Raw genomic sequence first — 17,824 nt, 5'->3', positions numbered from 1 at the left:
GGGGATGCTCTACCAAGCCCTCACCAAAATGGAGAGTCACCTGGTGATCACTCAGTGTGGGCTTGGGTGTGACGAGCCCAAAATAACCTCCACTGCTCTGCGGCACACTGTGCAAATTCTTGACTAGATTTAAAAGAAAACACACACCCGAGTTCCTGCCAGCACTTGGTGAAAGAAGGAGCCCTCCATTGAAAGCCACACTCAGAGCCAACACTGTCACTTGATTAGTGTCTGCTAAAAATAGTTCCCTGTGTGGGTGGAAGGAGAGCTCATGAGCACGAACACGGGAGGACAGGCAGGCATGGGGGGTTTAGGCTGCAGCAGCAGGTCAGCAGCGGTGGGTCGTTGGGTCCATGGAGGAGCGTGACATGGACAGGGACATCTTCACTACACCAGGTTGCTCCAAGCCCCATCCAACCTAGCCTTGAATGTTTCCGGGAATAAGATATCCACATGTAACTTACTCTGAGGGGCAAAGCACCTCCTCTCCCCCAGCATTGCTGGTGTCTACCTTCAGGTAATATGCGACGGGACAAGAAGAAACAGTTGTGCCAGGAGATGTTTAGAATGAATATTAGGGGAAATTTCTTCACTGAAAGGATGCTCAGGCATTGAAACAGGCAGCTCAGGGCAGTGGTGGAGTCACCATTTTTCCTTAGCAGATCTGTGTTTTGCCTCAGGTCCACACTTTCCCCAATAGAGCCACATTTTTACTCAGAATCTGCACTACCCAGCCTGTCCAAATTTGAGAAGGGTTTGGATAAGGCTCTTTGTGCACATGGTGTGACTTTGTGTCCTGTGCATGGCCAGGAGTTGGACTCTGTGATCCTGCTGGGTTCCTTCAGCATATTCTATGGGTCAATTCAGCGTATTCTGTGCTTCTGTGATTATTTTGCTTCAGCAAACCATCCCTGTGCCCATGCCAGCAGCTCCCACCGGGCAACCACTCCTGCCACTGGCAAACATGGAGCCATCACCTCCCTTCCCATCCTGTGGGCTGCTCCTGCCACTGGAATATACGGAGCCATCCTCTCTCCTCCCACACTGCTCCTGCTTAAGGCAGCCATGGCTGATTCACCCTCAAACGCCGTTTGTGGTGACTTCCACCCGCGCTGCCGCCATTGCCCTCAGGCCGCGGCGCCATCTTGGATCCCTCACCCGCCCCGTCCGCCCGCCACGTTCCCCTCCCTCGCGCCGCCATTACCAGCCCTGTCAGACCAAACTTAGTTTCAGGGCTGCAAGACAGAATTTCTTTTTGTTTGTGACAAACTGCTCGGTAGCAAACGCCACGTCGGAAACACTGCGTGGGCGGCGGGCGGCTCCTTCCCTCCCCTCTGCCTGTGCCTCACTGCCCCCTCAGCAGGAGGCTCTGAGGCCGGGCTGGCCATGGGCTGGGGTGGTGGAACAAAACCAAAAAGAAAACCACTCTTTTCTTGCCAAGATACTGATCTGAGGCGTTCTGAGCAGCCCCGGCCACCAGGCTGTGTCACTGCAGGGTGGGGGATGCAGCAGGTCTCTTCACCAGCCCAAACCGCCCCGCCTGGGTCACGCCATGAGTTCAAGAGAAAAAGCGGCAAAAGTGGTGAGGTTTGAGCACGGCTGAGCCCAGAGCTGTGCAGACCCTGACTGGGACAGGCCCTGCTCCAGCTCCCGCCTGCTGCTGACCAGCCCAGCCAGGAGCATGTGGCACATGATGACACTCCCTAATGCCTTCTCCACAGCATGGAGACACTGGAGAAAACGACTGAAAAAAACAAAAAACAAAAAACAAAAAAAACACCTTTTTTTTTTCCTCATTGCAAACCACACTTTCAGGCGTCTCATTAAATCAGACCAATAAAAAAAAAAAAAAAAAGTATTTGATTTATTGCTATCACAAGGTGCCCGTGGGCTCCTCTGCAGCCCCCTGCTATGGCCAGGGTTCCACCTCCCATGGCAGGACTCCAGCTTCTGACAGTGTTTTCATCCTGCTGCCATCACCACAATCCCAAACCCCCTGTCTGGGATTGCTCTCAGCAGTGCCTGCAGCCCCCCACTATCTCTGGGGTCCCACTGCCCACGGCAGCAACACCAGGACCGGCTGTGCTTCGCTTCCTGCCTGGCATCCAGAGTGACCCAAACCCCCACTGATCTGACCCATGGCAGAGCCTCTTGAGCACCATCCTCTCGTCACTAAAAATAGATACGAGCGGTTAAAAAAAAAAAAAAAGCCAACACAAAAAAGAAGCCAACAGAAAAAAAAAGGCGAACAATGCCTGCTTGACCATCAAAGAGCAACCACAGTCATTTCGAGGCAGGAACACCTGAGACGAGGACTTTCGAGTTGTGTTTTCTCTTTCCGCAGCAGATGGGCTCGATTTTCTCTGAAACAGATGGAATGTCTCCTTGTCTGAAGTATGCAGAGCTCCAGCACTGGGGGCTGCCCCTCTTGTGGGCTTCTTGGGGCTGAAATTAGACAAGGGAACAATGGCTCAGAAGAAAAATTCAATTTCCTTTTGAACTTTTTACCCATTTGATTCCTATTTGTACAGAAAGACACAGATCTTGTGGGCTGAAACCTGTGTGCTGGCCCCAGTACTCATCTGAGAACACGGCAATTCATTGCAGGAATGGGCTGTGCTGTCAGGGTCACCTCCCAGACCTGCTCTGGGTGAGCAGTGTGTCTTAGTCCTCCAGACCTTCAAGACCTGCCATGTCCAGCCCATGGCTCTGCAAGGTGCAATCTTGGCCAATTGCTAGTAAAATGCTGATTTTCCATTAATTATAATGGAAATGGATTTTGGATTATGTTTGTAATTTTTATGGAGATTTGTCGGGGCTGGCATCAAACACTCTGTTAGCAGAGGTGGGTTTTGAGAAGTCAATATTGAAATGGTGGTGAAAAATGGGGTATTTTGAAGCTGTTGAATGAGCAGTGTCGTGCACAGTGATCGGCCAGTATATCCCACAGGCCACGCATGATGTTTACTTGGTGCCACTGGAAACTTTTTCAGCAGCACCTTAAATCAAGCTCATCTAAGCCATCTTCTGCTCAGAGTGATCCCTGGCCAAGCTCACTCACCACAGAGGCATTTAGAAATATCAAAGATTTTTAAAATACTTTATTTGACCTCAGTGCCTTTGAACAAGGGCATGAGATGACAGGAAAAGTGAGAATGGCTTCAAAATGACAGAGAGCAGGGTTAGATTGGACATTGGGAAGAAATTCTTCCTTGTCAGAAGCCCTGGTGCAGGTTGCCCAGAGAAGACGTGGCTGCCCCATTCCTGGGAGAGTTCATGGCCAGACTGGGCAGAGCTTGGAGCAACCTGGGATAGTGGAAGGTGTCCCTGCTCATTGCAGTGAATTTTCAGTTTACATTTGTTGAATCATAGAATCCCTCAAGGAGCTGGAGGGGACTTTAAAACTGATCTCGTTCCAGCCATGGGGTCTTTCCCCTCCAGATCATGAGACACTGCTCCAGATGGGCCTGGATCCTTTGACAGGTTCCATATTTCCATGGCAGGCAATTTTCCTCCTTTCCCTTTGCCCTCCTCTATTTTACAGCCAAAACGGCTCTTCTGCACACACTGAGGATAAATGAAAGATTGAAATAAATTGCTCTCCTCCAGGTCTTTCAGAGTTGTGCATCGCTGGAGGATCTGCTGGCTGAGGCAGAGTGAAGGGGGAAGCAGACAACCCCACGGCCTCTGGTGGGAGCAGGACAGAGCTTTGTCTTGTGGCTCCATTCAGTGAGGCAGCATTTGGGAGATATTTTTTGGGGGTGCGGGGCGGAAAGAAAGATATTCTAGTTGAACTGAGGAGCAGCACCTCTCTGTCCCCTTGGGGACAGTGAGGGGGAACCCAGAGCAGCTGGACCAAGACTGGAGGTTGGTCTGCAGTTCCCACAGCCAGGACACCCCTTCTCACCTCTGTCTCCATCTAACAGCACTTTCTCATTTTCAAAAGAGTTGAGAGAACCACTAAAACACAGAATCGTGTTGGGGTTTCATTTTTTGCCTCACTTGTCTCCACCACCCTGCCTGTCCAGCGTGTAATGGAAATTTTACCGCAGCCGCTCGATGAGCAAACAGGAAGCCAGCAGAGAACGTGGCAGCTCGCTGTGGCCCAGCTCAGCTCAGCCGGGTGACAAGAAAGGCCATAAAAGACAGCATGGGGGTGGCAGGGGGAGGAGAGCAGGCCAGAGGGGCTGGGGCTGGCAGCAGTGCAGGGGAGCTGGTCCTGCATTCACAGGTAAGGCAGGCACTGCCCTGCGTCTTCTTTTTCTTCCTTCCTCAAATTATTCCTGATTATTTTTGGAAGTATTTTCGGCTGTTATTCTTGGGGGCAATTGAGAGGATTCTGCCATGCTTTGTTCTCTGTACCAAACTTACTAAAACTTCATCTTCTTGGAAAAACTAATTCTATTCGGCTCTTTCATCTTCTTTTTCATCTTTGCAAGCCCATAGTGCAAACCTTAAAATCCCTCAAAGCTGCTCAGATTTCCAATGGAGGTACTGGAGAAGGTAAAGCTGGGCAGTGGTTCCGCAATTCCCTTGCTCCTATCAGAAAGACTTTTCTTCCTTTTCTCTGAAGGAAATCCAGAGTGTCTCCACTGAATAGTCTTGGCTGTGTGTGGAGTACTCAGAGATGCATCTGGCTCAGTCCCCATCACAGAAGTGGGAGGGTGTTTGGACCCAAACAAAGTAAGAAATCCAGAAAGGGACTGAAAAAAGAGCACAGATTCCATTCACTGGGATTTTTGTGACAGCTTTCCAGGCTCACTCACTTCTTGCATGGAGCTTGTCAGTAGGAAAACCCTTCCCTTCAATTTCATACTAAGTTCATTCATTTTGATTAATAAGCTTTTAACATTCATTTTTCCTTCAGCTCCCTGAAAGGAGGGTGTAGAGAGGTGGGGTGGTCTCTTCTCCCAGGTAACAAGTGACAGGATGACGGGAAATAGCCGTAAATTGCACCTAGGAAGGGTTTGTATTGGATATTAGGGAAAACTTCTTCATCAAAAGACTTGTCCAGCACTGGAACAGGCTGCACAGGGCAGTAGTGGGGTCAACATCGCTGAAGAAATTTAAAAGAAATGTGGATGTGGCACCTGGGGACAAGGCTTGATGATGGGTTTGGCCGTGCTGGGGGATGGCTTGACTTGGTGATCTTAGAGGGGTTTTCCAACCCAAGTGGTTCTGTGATTCCTTGATCCCCTGGGAGCATGCAGAGCAACGTGAGGAGGTTTGGGTGGGTCCCACAGACAACCCCACCATAAAAACAGAGCCAAGGGGCTGCTTCTTTGTTGTCTCCTCCAAATTCTTCAAAAGTTGGGAGATCTTGGTAAGTAGATAGTGTGAGGCACAAGACATGTGGCAGGGGGTTCGGCAGCTGCCCCCACGAGGGGCACCTCGAGGACTGTCTAACCTGAGAATGGTGAAACATCAGGGTCAATCTCAGGTTCGTCAGCCCATGAGATGCCTTCTCCAGAGCAGGACGGGCAGCACCGACCCCCAACAACCCCATGGCTGCCTCCACCCAGCACATGGAGAAGGACAGCAGGGAGCAGGGGGGCACCAGAGCTTCGTCTGCACCCTGGCAAGGCTGATAGTGAGGATGCGGGAGGACCAAAGTGGGTGTCAGCCCCCGAGGAGCAAAGGGGGGAAAGTGGCCGGCAAATCCCGCCTGTTCCTCAGGAGAAGCTGCTGGAAGCTCGGCCACACCTTAGTGCTGAAGTTGCCACAGTCGGCGATGCAGCAGCTGCTGCGTGTGAGTTGCTGCTCATGTGACAGGAGGCTCCGAGTATCAAAAGCACCTAATTAGGAACCGACTCCCACCCGGATCTGAGCCTCTGTGTGAAGCGAGCGCAGCCCAGGGGTGAGTTTGGCATCCCTGAAAGCATCATTAACACGTCGCTCCTCACATTCCTGACTAGAGGAGGAGAGTGACAGCCCTGAAAGTGATGATAATGAATCCCCCAGGCAGTGCACAGGGCCCATCGGTGCTGGATTTGTCAGTAATTTATGAAGGGAGCAGGAAAAAAAAAGAGAGGGTTTGTTTAATCTTTCAAGCTGAGCTTCCTAAATAAAACACAAGTCCAAGATACACTTGTCAGAATCACTGTCTTTCCTACAATTAAATGACTAATCCTAAAGATAAACGATGTAAAACATTACCAGCCACAATGCAGGCCACGGGGCAAGGGGTGAACTGCCCTGCCTCTCTCTGTGCCTGCTCCTGGCCATGCCAGTGGCAGTACAGGGGCAGAAATCTCTGCCCAGAGCCCCAGCTCACTCTACTGAGACAAGGTGGCCCCCAAAGCCCCCTGAGTGATGCTCTGGGCACCAGCCCCTCCTGCTGTATTTCTCCCTGTCCCAGTTTCTGGCTCCTCCAAGTGTTGCTTCTGCAGAACAGCCCCAGGAGATGGGGTAGAAAGAGTTTTTCGGAGAGAACCCAGCCCCACGTGCAGGGGAACATCCAAAATTGCTGAGCTGGGCCCCCTGGACCTGCCAAATCCTAGCACAGTTTCAACAAGATTTAAAACCATGCTGGGAGCCTCCACGAGCAGTCAGACAGCACAGGGGAAGCAGCTCCATTCCCCATGGTGGGATCTAGTCCCTGGTGGAGCTGCTTTCATCCCCTCAATGGATTTTAGGGTCTCGTTTGCCCTCAGCCCCCAGCAGGTGTGGGGTTGCCTTGGGAGCTGCAGGCAGCTCCTGGCAGTGCAGCAGGGCCAGGCTCAGCACTGGTATTTGTGTAGGGGACAGCATGGGGTCAGGCATGGGAGACAGGGAGAAAAGCAGGCTCACGTGCAACACTGGAAATGAGAGAGGCTCTCGATGATTTAGTGAAGAAAAGGCCTTTAAAACCTCACAAAGCCAGCAGGAGGCATCTGCTCCCCCTTCCTGCCCACCCAGTGCTTGCTCTGCTGCTTCTGGGAGTTATTCTGCAGCTGGGGGTACTAGGGGCCCCCTGCCTTGCCACCCCAGAGACCTCTCGAGCCCTTTCCAGTGACCCTCAGAACTCTGCAAAGCCCATGTTTTTCATGTGGTTCTTGCAATGGAGGAGGGTGGGAGGGATTCTTGCCATTCGTCCAAATTCTACCTAATGCGGACTGGTTTGTTTTTCCCCTTAAGTTTGTTCCTCAGGAGGGAATTTTAGTTTTAGAGACAGCAGTGCTTCTGCTGGGTGAAGGAAGTAATTGCTGAGCTCTGAGGGCCAGGCAATGGAGGCTCCAGCAGGTAGGCAGGGAAAGGCGCATTTTGCTTCTGCAGTGAAGTTTTCATCTATGTGATAGCAGGAAAGGGATCGCTGGGAGGAGCCGGGAAACAGCCGAGGCTGCGTTCACCAAACTGCCGACGGAGCCATCGAGAAAACTTTCCCAGCGCCGTGAAACGCTGCAGAGCCCAGGGCTGAGCCTGCACACGACTGTGCGCCCCGGCGTGCACCTCTGCCGTGGGCACACCTGGCCCCGAGAGAATCGGGGGGCTCGATAGGGGTGTCCAGGGCCCAAGAAACACCAACCGGAGTAATGCAGGAGTGTAGGGCTTGGCTGGCGGCTCCTGCTGCACCCCCAGGCACCCCGTCACACACAGAGGGTCTGTCGGGCACACTCATGAACTCACGCACACTTCCCACCCCCCCAGCTCCCCCTCACCTCTCGAAACCCCAAACCTGCAATACCGAGAGAAGCTCCCCTCAAAACATTTGTGCTCGCTTGCACACACACCACTGCACGCCCCACACGCCCCCCAGGGCCCCCAAAACACTCCCCCCACCCCACGTGCCCGCCGGACTCACATGCCCACGACCCCGTGTCCCTCTCCCAGACTCTCCCCCACTCCGCACACCCCCGTGTTCGCCCGGACTCTCACCCCCGCCGTGCTCCCGAGGCTGTCCCCTCCCACCCCCGTCCCCCCGGCTCTCCCCCCGTTCAGCACCGCGGACAGATCCCGGTCCCGCTCCCATCACGTGGCTCCCACCGCCCCTATATAGCGCGGGCCGCCAGCGGCGCGTCCTGCGGGAGGAGCGGAGCCAGCGGAGCGCCGGAGAGCGGTGAGACACGCGCGGGGATCGGGACGGCCACCGCCGCCCCCCGGGAGTCCTGGCACAAGGAGGGGGATCTCGACCCGGCGGCGTCTGGTCCCGGGGGGAGGAGGGTCTTATCCTGGGGTGGGTGAGGTGTCCCCTCGCAGGGGGTCCCAGGTCCTGGAGGGTCCCGTCCTAGCCGCAGAGTGTGTCCCATGCCCGGGGATGTCCCATCCCGGGAGAAGGGGTGTCGCGTCCCCGGGTGGGGGATCCCAGCCCGCGGGAGTTCCCATCCTGGGAAGGGTCCTGTCCCAGGGATGGGTGGTGGGATTCCCATCCCCGGGGGTGGTGATCCCGTCCCGGGGGCTTCATCCCCAGGGAACTTCATCTTTGGGGTGGGGGTCTCCAAAGGGGTGAAGCCCCTCGAGTGTCTCCTGACCGCAGCGGGGGGGATGTGGGGGTCCGGGGTGGGGGGGGGCTGCTCTTGCAGGCTTCTGGCCCCGGAGTGGCTGCGATGCGGGTCAGGATGATTTCGGCTGCCTCCGTCCTCGTCCTGCTCTTCCTGCCCTCGGAGACCTGCTCCCCGCTGCAGTGGCCCCGGGGTCCGTCCCGCAGGCTGACCCTGGCGCCCCAACTCACCTGGGAGCCCTGGATGGGAGCCCCGAGACCCCCGGTCCCCGCCGCGGATCCCCTGCCCCAAAGACTGTGCCAGTTCCATGGGGCAGAGCCCACCCCGGCCCGAGCCCGGCGGGCGCTGCAAACCGGCAAGAGGCGAGACGGAAAACCCAACTCGTTGGATCTCACCTTCCACCTCCTGCGCGAGTTCCTGGAAATGTCCCGGGAGGAGAGACTGGCCCAGAAGGCGCTCAGCAATAAGCTCTTGCTGCAGAGTATAGGGAAGTGAGGGAGGGTCGTTGGAGGTGGGGGCATGAAGGAGACCGACCCCGTAACAAGACACCAGGGCAGAGCGGAGGACGGGGGGGATGCTGTGGGCTGCAGCCGTGCCCAGGGAGTCCCCACCTTGCCTGGCAGTGTTCCTGTCACTGCGTCCCGCGTGTCACTGTTGTGCATTAAAGTCACAGTCGTACCTGCCCTGCTGCTGCACTCTTATGCTTCCCAGCTGTCATAAACCTGTGGACCCGAACCAGGTCACCCCAAAAACATCGGAGCAATTCCAGATGCTTCCTTGGGTGAAAAACATCTCCGTAAAGAGCTCTGAATGACGCAGGTAGTGCCACCCCACCTGGAAGCTGCACCCTGAGACCCAACCAGGGCTTCTCCAGTATCCCTGTGAATGGCTCCAAAAGCTGCTGCTCCCCAACTTTGCAGCAATTCTGTGCCTTTTTGTGGCACAGCTGGGGATTTGGGACAAGGTTTAGTGACACCTGAGGTTCTTGGAGGAAGATAAGCATCTGTGTAAAACATTGGCAACAAGAGCATTGCAGCCTCCCCAGAGGCCCCCTTCCTCCCCAGGCTGTGTCCTCTCTGGGTCATGGAGCTCCCCTCCCCTCAATCCCTCTCCTGCAATCACAACCCCAAGCTTGGAGCAGCTATGCCCACCCTGAGCTGTGCATAGTCCACTGCCAGGCTCAATGGGGCTGAACTAAGTTTGGGAAGGCTCCCAGGCGCTGACAGTCGTGGTGGAAGGAGGAAAATTGTCCCAGGGTCCTGCACTCTGCAGACCAGGGAAGGGGTCAGCATCTTTCTCCCAGGTCAGCTCAGCCATCCCAGCCTTGGGTGATTGACTGGGGTGGGCACAGGGCTGGACATGCCCTCTGCCACCCTGGGGACGTCAGAGAGGAGACAGTGAGGGAGCAGAGACTTGTGGGGTTGGGACAGAAATCACGGTAAAGATCGGACCGTGCCAAGACAGGAGTGCAGGGAAGTGGTGAGGAGCACGAGTACGAGTTGAGCTTGGTCTCAGCTTTAAACTCAATCTGGCCTGACCCTGCACCCCACTCCTGCCTCTCCAGAGGGGCTGCTTGGCCCCAGCAGCTTTGGTGTTGCCAGGGCAACATGGGCCACGGGCAGGGACATCTCCCTCTAGATCAGGTTGCTCAAAGCCCTGTCCAACCTGACAACCCCAAGTTAAAACACAATTTTGTGCTCACCTTCATCAAATGCAGAACTCACCTTTCCAAAATGAACAATCGCAGGGTCAGAACAGTTGCTGGTGGCTGCAGCAGGGACAGCCCCACAGTTACCCCTGTCTGGGGGCAGGACAGATTTGTGCTGCCTTGGTCCCCACCTTGGCTTGGATCAGTCTCATAGCACCTTCAGCACATCTTCCACTCATCTTTGTTCTCTCCACCAGGAACACCAGGAGCAAACCCTGGGTTTCTCCAGAAAAGGGCATTTTTACTGCAGAGACAGCCTCTGTTGCCTCCTTCAGCCCTGCATACAATACCCACCCCACCACCAACTCTAACCTGCATTTACACCCCAAATACCTGCCAGGGTCCACCCTCACATGAAGATCTTTGGACTTTAAAGCTCAAAACCAGCCCCCACCCCACAGTGGGTGCAGGAGGGCTACAGGGGAGTGGCTGAAGTTCTTGCCCCAAGGACCCTGCACCCAGTGCCCATCCCAGGGATGGGTGACCTCTCCTACTTCCCAGCCAGCCCCACCCTGTCCCACAGCCTCTCCCTCCCGTGCTGAGTTCCAGCGTGCAAATAAAGAAAGAAAAACCTGATGGGCATTTCTGCATTGAAAACATTTATTTTACAACAGTGGTTTCCGATAACTTAGCAATCTTTATTTTAGTTTATATTCGGACATACAAGACACAAATTACCATGCTAAAACAGAAAATAATTCTTTCTGCCGTCACCGCGGGTATGTACAGGAGCTCAGTAGTATCGAGTGTTACAATCCACAAAGTTCAGACAGCCACGTCTACTTACAGACAACTCAAAGTATGGTCCTTTAGTAACATAACAAAATAGATATATGTCTATATTATAATTGCTTCTCAGATGCATTTATACTTCGATTGTGGTGGGTTTGGTTTTTTTACTATTTTTTTTCTTTTTTAAAGATGGGCTCCCCCTCTCCTCCACCCCCGCCCGAGTTGAAGTGCAGTACAAATGCAGGCGTGTCTCTCTCGGCATCCTCAGCTCCCTCTGGCTCCATAAAGGGGCCAGGAAACCAAACTCCAAGAGGAATTACACAGTTCAGGGCCTTGCTCACATGCAAAATGAACATAAACCGCCTGGGATGTCAGCAGTGACACCAGCCGACCCATCCACACCCCGCCCCAGCACGGCAGGCAACGGTGGGATGAGAGGGAGGAGGGAATGACAGCGATCAGCTCAGCATCCAGCCAGGAAAACAGCGCATTTGGAATTGACAAACTCAGAGTTCACCAACCGTGATGGTCACAAACAGAACTTCAGCGGTGTCAGCAGTAAAAATCTCCCCAGTATTCCCCCATTTCTGCCGTGAAGCCGTGAAGCAGGAACCCCTGGTGTGCTGCGTGTCAGGAACAGCCCCTGGCAGGAACAGCCTGAGGAGGAGGGTGGTGGTGACTCTATCCAGCATGGCTAGAGGGGACATGGTGGGACTCGCATGTGCATCAGTCACAGCTGTTGTGCCTTCATATGGATCACTGCCAGCTTCATTGCAGGAATTTCAGTAACTCCAAGGCCTTATGGAACCAACCTGCAAGGGGAGGGACAGTGCCCGGCCGTGCAAACACCACGCTGCTCATGTGGGAACTCCCCGAGCAGGAGCTGCTTCTCCCACTCCTAGGACCATTTATTTATACAACAGGCTCCCTCACCATGTCCTCACCAGTCCCTCAACCCCACAGGTCGGGTTTGGGTTTTCCTGCAGCTGAGAGCAGAGAAGCACAATTGTGGCCACACAAAACTCACACCTTTCCCCTGTCTGGCTGAGTTCAGAGCACGACTTGGAGCCAAATCTCACTTTTTACCACCAAAGAAAAACCCAAGGTGCACACCTGTTGTATAAATATATACATATGTGCATATATACATACATACACACACGTGATGCTGCAGCCCACACCCTCAGCACGGGGTGGACCTTGCTCTGTGAGCTCACCCAGCCCCACTCCAGGGAGTCTAATGTGGTGAAAACTAGGGAAAAACCCCAAATCCATGTGTTCTATCACAGCTTCAGTGATGAGCACATTAACCACATCTAAACACCCCACATGCCAGCTGCACAAGTTCCAGTCACTTCAGAGCTGCCCCTCTGCCTTCTCCAGGTCTCCCTTCACTCCTAAGGAAAGCTGGAACAGGCAGGGCCCCATTCCAGCCAGAGGAGCTGGGACAAGGGGCAGCTCATGGAATTCAAGTAGATTGTTAGATTTTTGGAATGGTTTGACAAACAACCGCTCACAGACTGCAAGAGAACACCCACAGGGCTGGGAGAGGGAGCAGAGAAGACAATGGCACTCGGGAATGAACAGCCAGTTTATATAAGAGCTTCCTCTATACATATACATACATATATATATATATAACCACCAGAAATTCCCAGCATCTATCCTTTTAACACCAAAATGAACTGTGCATGTAACATTGGCATAATGAAAGTTCGTCTTCCAGATTTGTGGCATTTGGCTTGTGCAAACATCAGACAGCCAGCTTCCCTCCCGCGGCTTCTCCTCGTAAAGGAAGTGTCTTCTTGGAAGAACACGGGAATTGCAGTCTTGCTGAGTCCCAGACAGTCCCAGTAAGCCTCCAAAGGCAGCTCGTGGAGGGGACCATAGATCTTGCGGGAGCTGAACACTGACAAATTTCCTGCCACCTGGTGAGCCACTGGCTACGATTCTTTCGAGAGATTTTAAGCAGCTGTTGGTGCAATGAGACACTACAAACTAGATGATCTCCACTAGAATACAGAGAAGCAGCACCAGATGCTGAAGCATGTGTTTATATCGACCTGACACTATAAACTATAACTGGGGGGTTACGGTTCCGTGCTCCAAGATTAATGCATTTAAACACCATTTGGAATTACTGACACAAGGTGGAGGCTGCAAAATGCCCTGACCACCCTGCCAGAGTGACCTGTTAAACATGATGCCAAGATACAGGTGCACTGGGTACAAAAAACCTGCAGCATAAATTTCCTAAGTTATCCAGAACTGGCAAAAAGATCGAAGGGCACCAGAGGAAGGGAAAAAAGGAGTTGAGAGAAGCAGGTGCCTCTCTCAAGGAGCGTGCGTGGTACAAATGCTCTGGAACCCCTCAGAGTGCACTGGTATCCCCCCACACCACTAAACTGCCTCACAGATGGGATAGGAATGGTTTTTCTGTCAGGCTCCTGCCCTGGTTACACCTGTGTGAGGTGTTTACAGGCTGACAGGAAGGGTTTGGAAAGCTGCACTCCCCTGACTGCAGCTCTGCTGCAGGATTGGGTGTTTCTGTGCCATGCCCAAGCCCTCCTCCTCAGTTCTGCTCCTCCAAACCTCCAAGAGGATCCCACTTTAGGAACACTAGGAATGCTAATATCTAAAGCAGTTTAAAAAGATTAAAAATCTAAAAAGAAGACTAAAAAGGGAACATGGCTCTAAAATATCACTGCATTGAACCAGCAAAAACCGACACCCTATGGGACGCCACTGAGGTCTTACATAAATTTATATACAGATAAATATTTAAGAATTTCCTACAAAAATCACTAACAAAATGAGACTGGCATTTAAGGGATGCAATGTCCCTTCAGTACAGTGTGTTTGGGATGTTCCCATCCCTAGGGAGGATGGGCAGGACAGATCCAGCAGCTCCCTTTCCAGCAGCTCCATGCACCAGGAGGGACAGCTGGCACTTGAGAGCTCTTGGCAGCAGCTTTCCCTCCTCACCTAAGCTAGGAATGGCTCTCCACACAACACAGGGATGAATAAGTATCCTGAACACCAACTCTCCAGATGGAATTCACCCCAATGGAGCTACAAGTGTTAAGGAAATTGGTGCTGGAGAGGTTGGAGGAGCTGGGTGGAGGCAGCCAAACAACTGGAATGAAGGACTCGGGCAACTCATACAAATGATAGAACTTTAAAGAAACAAATAAATAAATACAATCCAAGTTCAAGTTTTAATTCTGGCAACACGCTGGACAAAGATGGACAGTGCTCAGGTTGGATTTTGGAGGGAAACATTCAGCACTAAGCCAGGTAAGGCTGCAGCACTGGGATGCTGCAGCTTCCCCTTGCCCAAGCTCAGAATTCCTGTCTGAGCTTCTCCACCAGATTTTAAGCCATTATTCCCAACAGAACTTTGCATTTACTAAAATTCTACTTGGCCATTATGAAGTGCAACTTATGTGTTAGAGCCTGGGGTACTCTTGTACCTTCCCTCCAAGAGGGGAAAAGTGGGCATTAATGTACTTATGTGCCATGACACGGTTTTGGCTTTAAAGAAGGAATGTTTAAATCACTTCCTTATATAATTCAAGAAGAACTTCACTAATACACAACAATCCTAAACTCAGAGATTAGGCAGTAACATGGGCAAACTCGAAACAGCTTAAAAACATGAATATTCCTCTAGAATTATGTTTTCCCATCATTCCCTGTAACTGAGAACTCAGAACAGTTTCCCTTGGAGCATCTAACATCACTCTGGCACGTAACAGACTAATTTCTTGTTCACACACCACCCACAGACAGAACCGACAGGAAAGCAGTCTCTCTCCAAACTCATCCCTTGCTAAGCAAAGAACTAAAACTGCAAATTTATCCTGGATGTCATCTTTCCCCACAGATAACTGTTCTGCCTCTGGTCCTCATGTGCTGCCCACACTTCAGTTCCCTTGTCAGGAGCCTGTGGTGTGACTCCAGGTGTGCCACACACCTCCCTGGAGCCACAACTTCCCACCAGCCTTTCTACTTCTGTGGAAAGTTAAGAAATAGGAGTAGTTAAGAAATAGGAGTTTTATTCCAAATTAACAGGGACAACCAGCCCCCAGCATGGGAGACAAAGCTGCTCTGCAGCAGAGCAACACTCAACAACCATCTCCGTGTTATCCACTGAGATGAACACAGGGACAGGGAATGGAACAGCTCCCAGGGAACAGCCCCTCCTCATTCACTGACTTGCACCAATTAGCCACGCTCATTTACAAAGCAAAAAAACCTCAATACCTTTTTTTTTTTTTTTTTTTTTTTAAACCAAGAACACAATTTGCAGATTCAGGCAATTTTAACCAATGAATGTGGAGAGGACAAAGCCTGCACATGCCCCACCATATTCCAGAGTGCAATTCCACACCAAGAACAGACTTCAGGCAAAATCTACAGGGACAGACAAAATTATATTGGGTTTAAGCCTAAAAATGGCTTTTTGTTCCAAGGGGTCAAAGAAAGACATTAACTAAATAAGGACCTCAAGCCAAATTATACACACACAAATGTCCTCAAGGTCATCCAACTCAGGAAAAGTCAAAAGTATCTTGCACTAAACCACCACATTTCAGGTCTGTAAGGACTATGGGCAAAGAAGAAATTTCTCAAGAAGTGTGCTGCTGAAATTGAGCCATTAAACATTAAATGGATCAATTAAAACATTAATTAAAAGTAACAGATTTGGGGGGGAATTTTGGGGGCTGGATGTGGTACTAAAATCATGCTGATCTGCAGCAAGCTCCCATGCAGGCAAATATGTGCTTGTACCAACAGCCACAGCAAAGTCTGGGTGTGCAAACACTCCTCACTGAGCACTGAAACCGTGGGGAGAACATGTTCTCCTATCCAGCACGTTTAACATGGTTTCATGGCAGATTTCACGTGCTCCATCCTTGTTTCTCATGCAAACACAGCAGGAAAATATATTCAGAATAGTTCTCTGGGTCCCTGCCCTTTCCTGGTGGTCTTTGTGCAGACCAATGGATCTTTACCCTGCTCCAAAGCACCACCTGGAGCTGGTGAGGGAGCAGCAGCCTCAGGGGGAAGGTGCCAAAAGCCCCTCCACAGAAAAAGGGGGAAAAAACAGAAAAGAAAGATGGGGGTACAAGGGACAGCAGAGGCATTGTGATATAAAACCGTAATGAACAAAATTAACGAGGCTGTAATTACCCACTGAAAGTGCCAAGTGTGGGTTCTCTGGAGCTGTTCTAGGTCTGACTCTGGATCACCTAAAGCAGGACTATTGACAACAAAATACACCAGCAATTCAGCAGCTGCCTAAAATGCCTTTTTAACAGTTAAACCTCAGTAAACCACAGTTTCTAGAACAGAGTTCAGACTTGATTTGGTTTCAAAATAGCACAGGAAACTTTTCAGTGGTTTCCACATAGTTGTTCCAAGGAAAAGAGAAACACTGGTGTAAACAAATCTAAATGCAAGACAATGTGCAAATTATACAATATAAACACAAAGAAAGGTGGTTTGTTCTTAAAAATCCATTTAAGTACTCCACAAAGATGTTCATGAGAAAATTAAAGGGTTAGTGTATTATAAAAGCTTTAAAAATAGACATGTAATACCCCATTTGTCTATTAAAAGTCTCAAATTATTAGAACAAAATTTTAAACACCAGTTGTTTTTAAACATTTCTGCTGTTGCCTACTGTCTGCATTTGACTCATTTGCTCAGTGAGAGCCAGTTAACCAGTTTCACTTTAAGATTCTCATGCATTCAGAAACAAAGCTGCACTATTTGGTCTTTAGCATTACAGGAAAACAACTGAACTCAAATCAAAACAGAATTGTGCTTGGAGTTTAAATCCCACTGCCACCACCACAGGAGCCCATTCCCGGTTGGTTTTGGTTCCATTGTCACTGGAGATCGCCTCATACACAACGAGCTGTTCAATTTACTGTTCAAAGATTGGCAACTCTCCCTTTTTATTTTTCAAGGTAGATTTATTTAAGCTGAAAACCAGCATTAGAGAGGACTCCAGCTCTGCAGGACTGGCATTTTTTGGTTCTTGGCTTTGTAAACTTGCTTAGATAATAACGCAGGAATAGAAGGAGGAATGAAAGAATTGGTTTGTTGCACTCAAATGAAAATCCTCAACTTCTAAAGGTCTTCAACAGCTCAGCTGTACAGAAGAACTGTGGCTTCTGTGACACTTTTAAAACCTCATTTTTAGGCCAGTACTGCTGCTTAAAATGCAGAATGTCTCCATCGCACTGATATTGTGACAACTCAATACGTTACACCACAGACATTTAACATAACTCCATACATGCTAAAAAAAAAAACAATCAAAACAAAACAGGAGAAAAAAAAAAAACCAAACAAAGAAAAGAAACAAATAAGACCGTAGCTAAACTGCTTTAAATACTGCATGCTACAGCACTTCACGTATCGTCGAGATACGACACTGAAAGGTGACAAAAGGCTGAAGGGATTACAAAATATTTTCGGCAGGTTGGAAAGCTGCCTTCTTACTGTGGCAGAATTATTCCCCCTCCCCGTTCTCTACTTCTAATGTTCATGATTCTAGTGTTGAGTTGGCCATGTATTTTTTTTTTTTTAATCCATTCTAATGACAGTGTTTCCTTAACTTAATTAAATCCATCAGTGTGGTAGCTGGGGTGAGAGTCAGCTGTGAGCTGGGTTGTCTCTGTGGCTGATGCTGGCTGTATCACAATAGGTGCATCTGAGGCCTCTGAAAAGTGAAGACAAAAGGCTTAGCACACCAAGGAAAAAACACAGCACTGTATGTTTTGGTAAGCACAAGTCACATCTCCCTACAACCTTCTGAAAAAAACATTTTACACTCTTTCAGGAGCATGATATTAATTAATTCCCTGATTTTCAGTGTGCACACAACAGTATTCAACTCAGCTCTACATGAGGAATATTTATATTATTATTTTATTAGTATTATATTTCCTTC

General features: G+C 50.5%; 2 protein-coding genes across 3 annotated transcripts in view; one reads left to right on the top strand and one right to left on the bottom strand.

Annotated features, from left to right (window-relative positions):
• Positions 1-8,445: 8,445 nt before the first annotated feature.
• On the top strand, positions 8,446-9,100 carry LOC136368307 (corticoliberin-like). Its single transcript, XM_066330441.1, has one exon. The coding sequence runs from the start codon at positions 8,523-8,525 to the stop codon at positions 8,910-8,912; it is 390 nt and encodes a 129-aa protein (XP_066186538.1). The 5' UTR covers positions 8,446-8,522; the 3' UTR covers positions 8,913-9,100.
• A 3,330-nt stretch (positions 9,101-12,430) lies between these two features.
• DNAJC5 (DnaJ heat shock protein family (Hsp40) member C5) overlaps positions 12,431-17,824 on the bottom strand; it is a 29,325-nt gene continuing 23,931 nt past the window's right edge. For both annotated transcript variants that reach the window (XM_066330810.1, XM_066330809.1), the window contains exon 6: positions 12,431-17,593. In XM_066330810.1, coding sequence (XP_066186907.1) covers positions 17,490-17,593 — 104 coding nt within the window. In that variant the 3' untranslated portion in view covers positions 12,431-17,489. The remainder of the gene's footprint in view (positions 17,594-17,824) is intronic.

The sequence above is a fragment of the Sylvia atricapilla genome, chromosome 16, assembly GCF_009819655.1.
Source record: "Sylvia atricapilla isolate bSylAtr1 chromosome 16, bSylAtr1.pri, whole genome shotgun sequence".
Classification (NCBI taxonomy): Eukaryota; Metazoa; Chordata; class Aves; order Passeriformes; family Sylviidae; genus Sylvia; species Sylvia atricapilla.
Note: the sequence above shows the minus strand (reverse complement) of the source record. Positions and strands in the feature narration are given on the sequence as shown.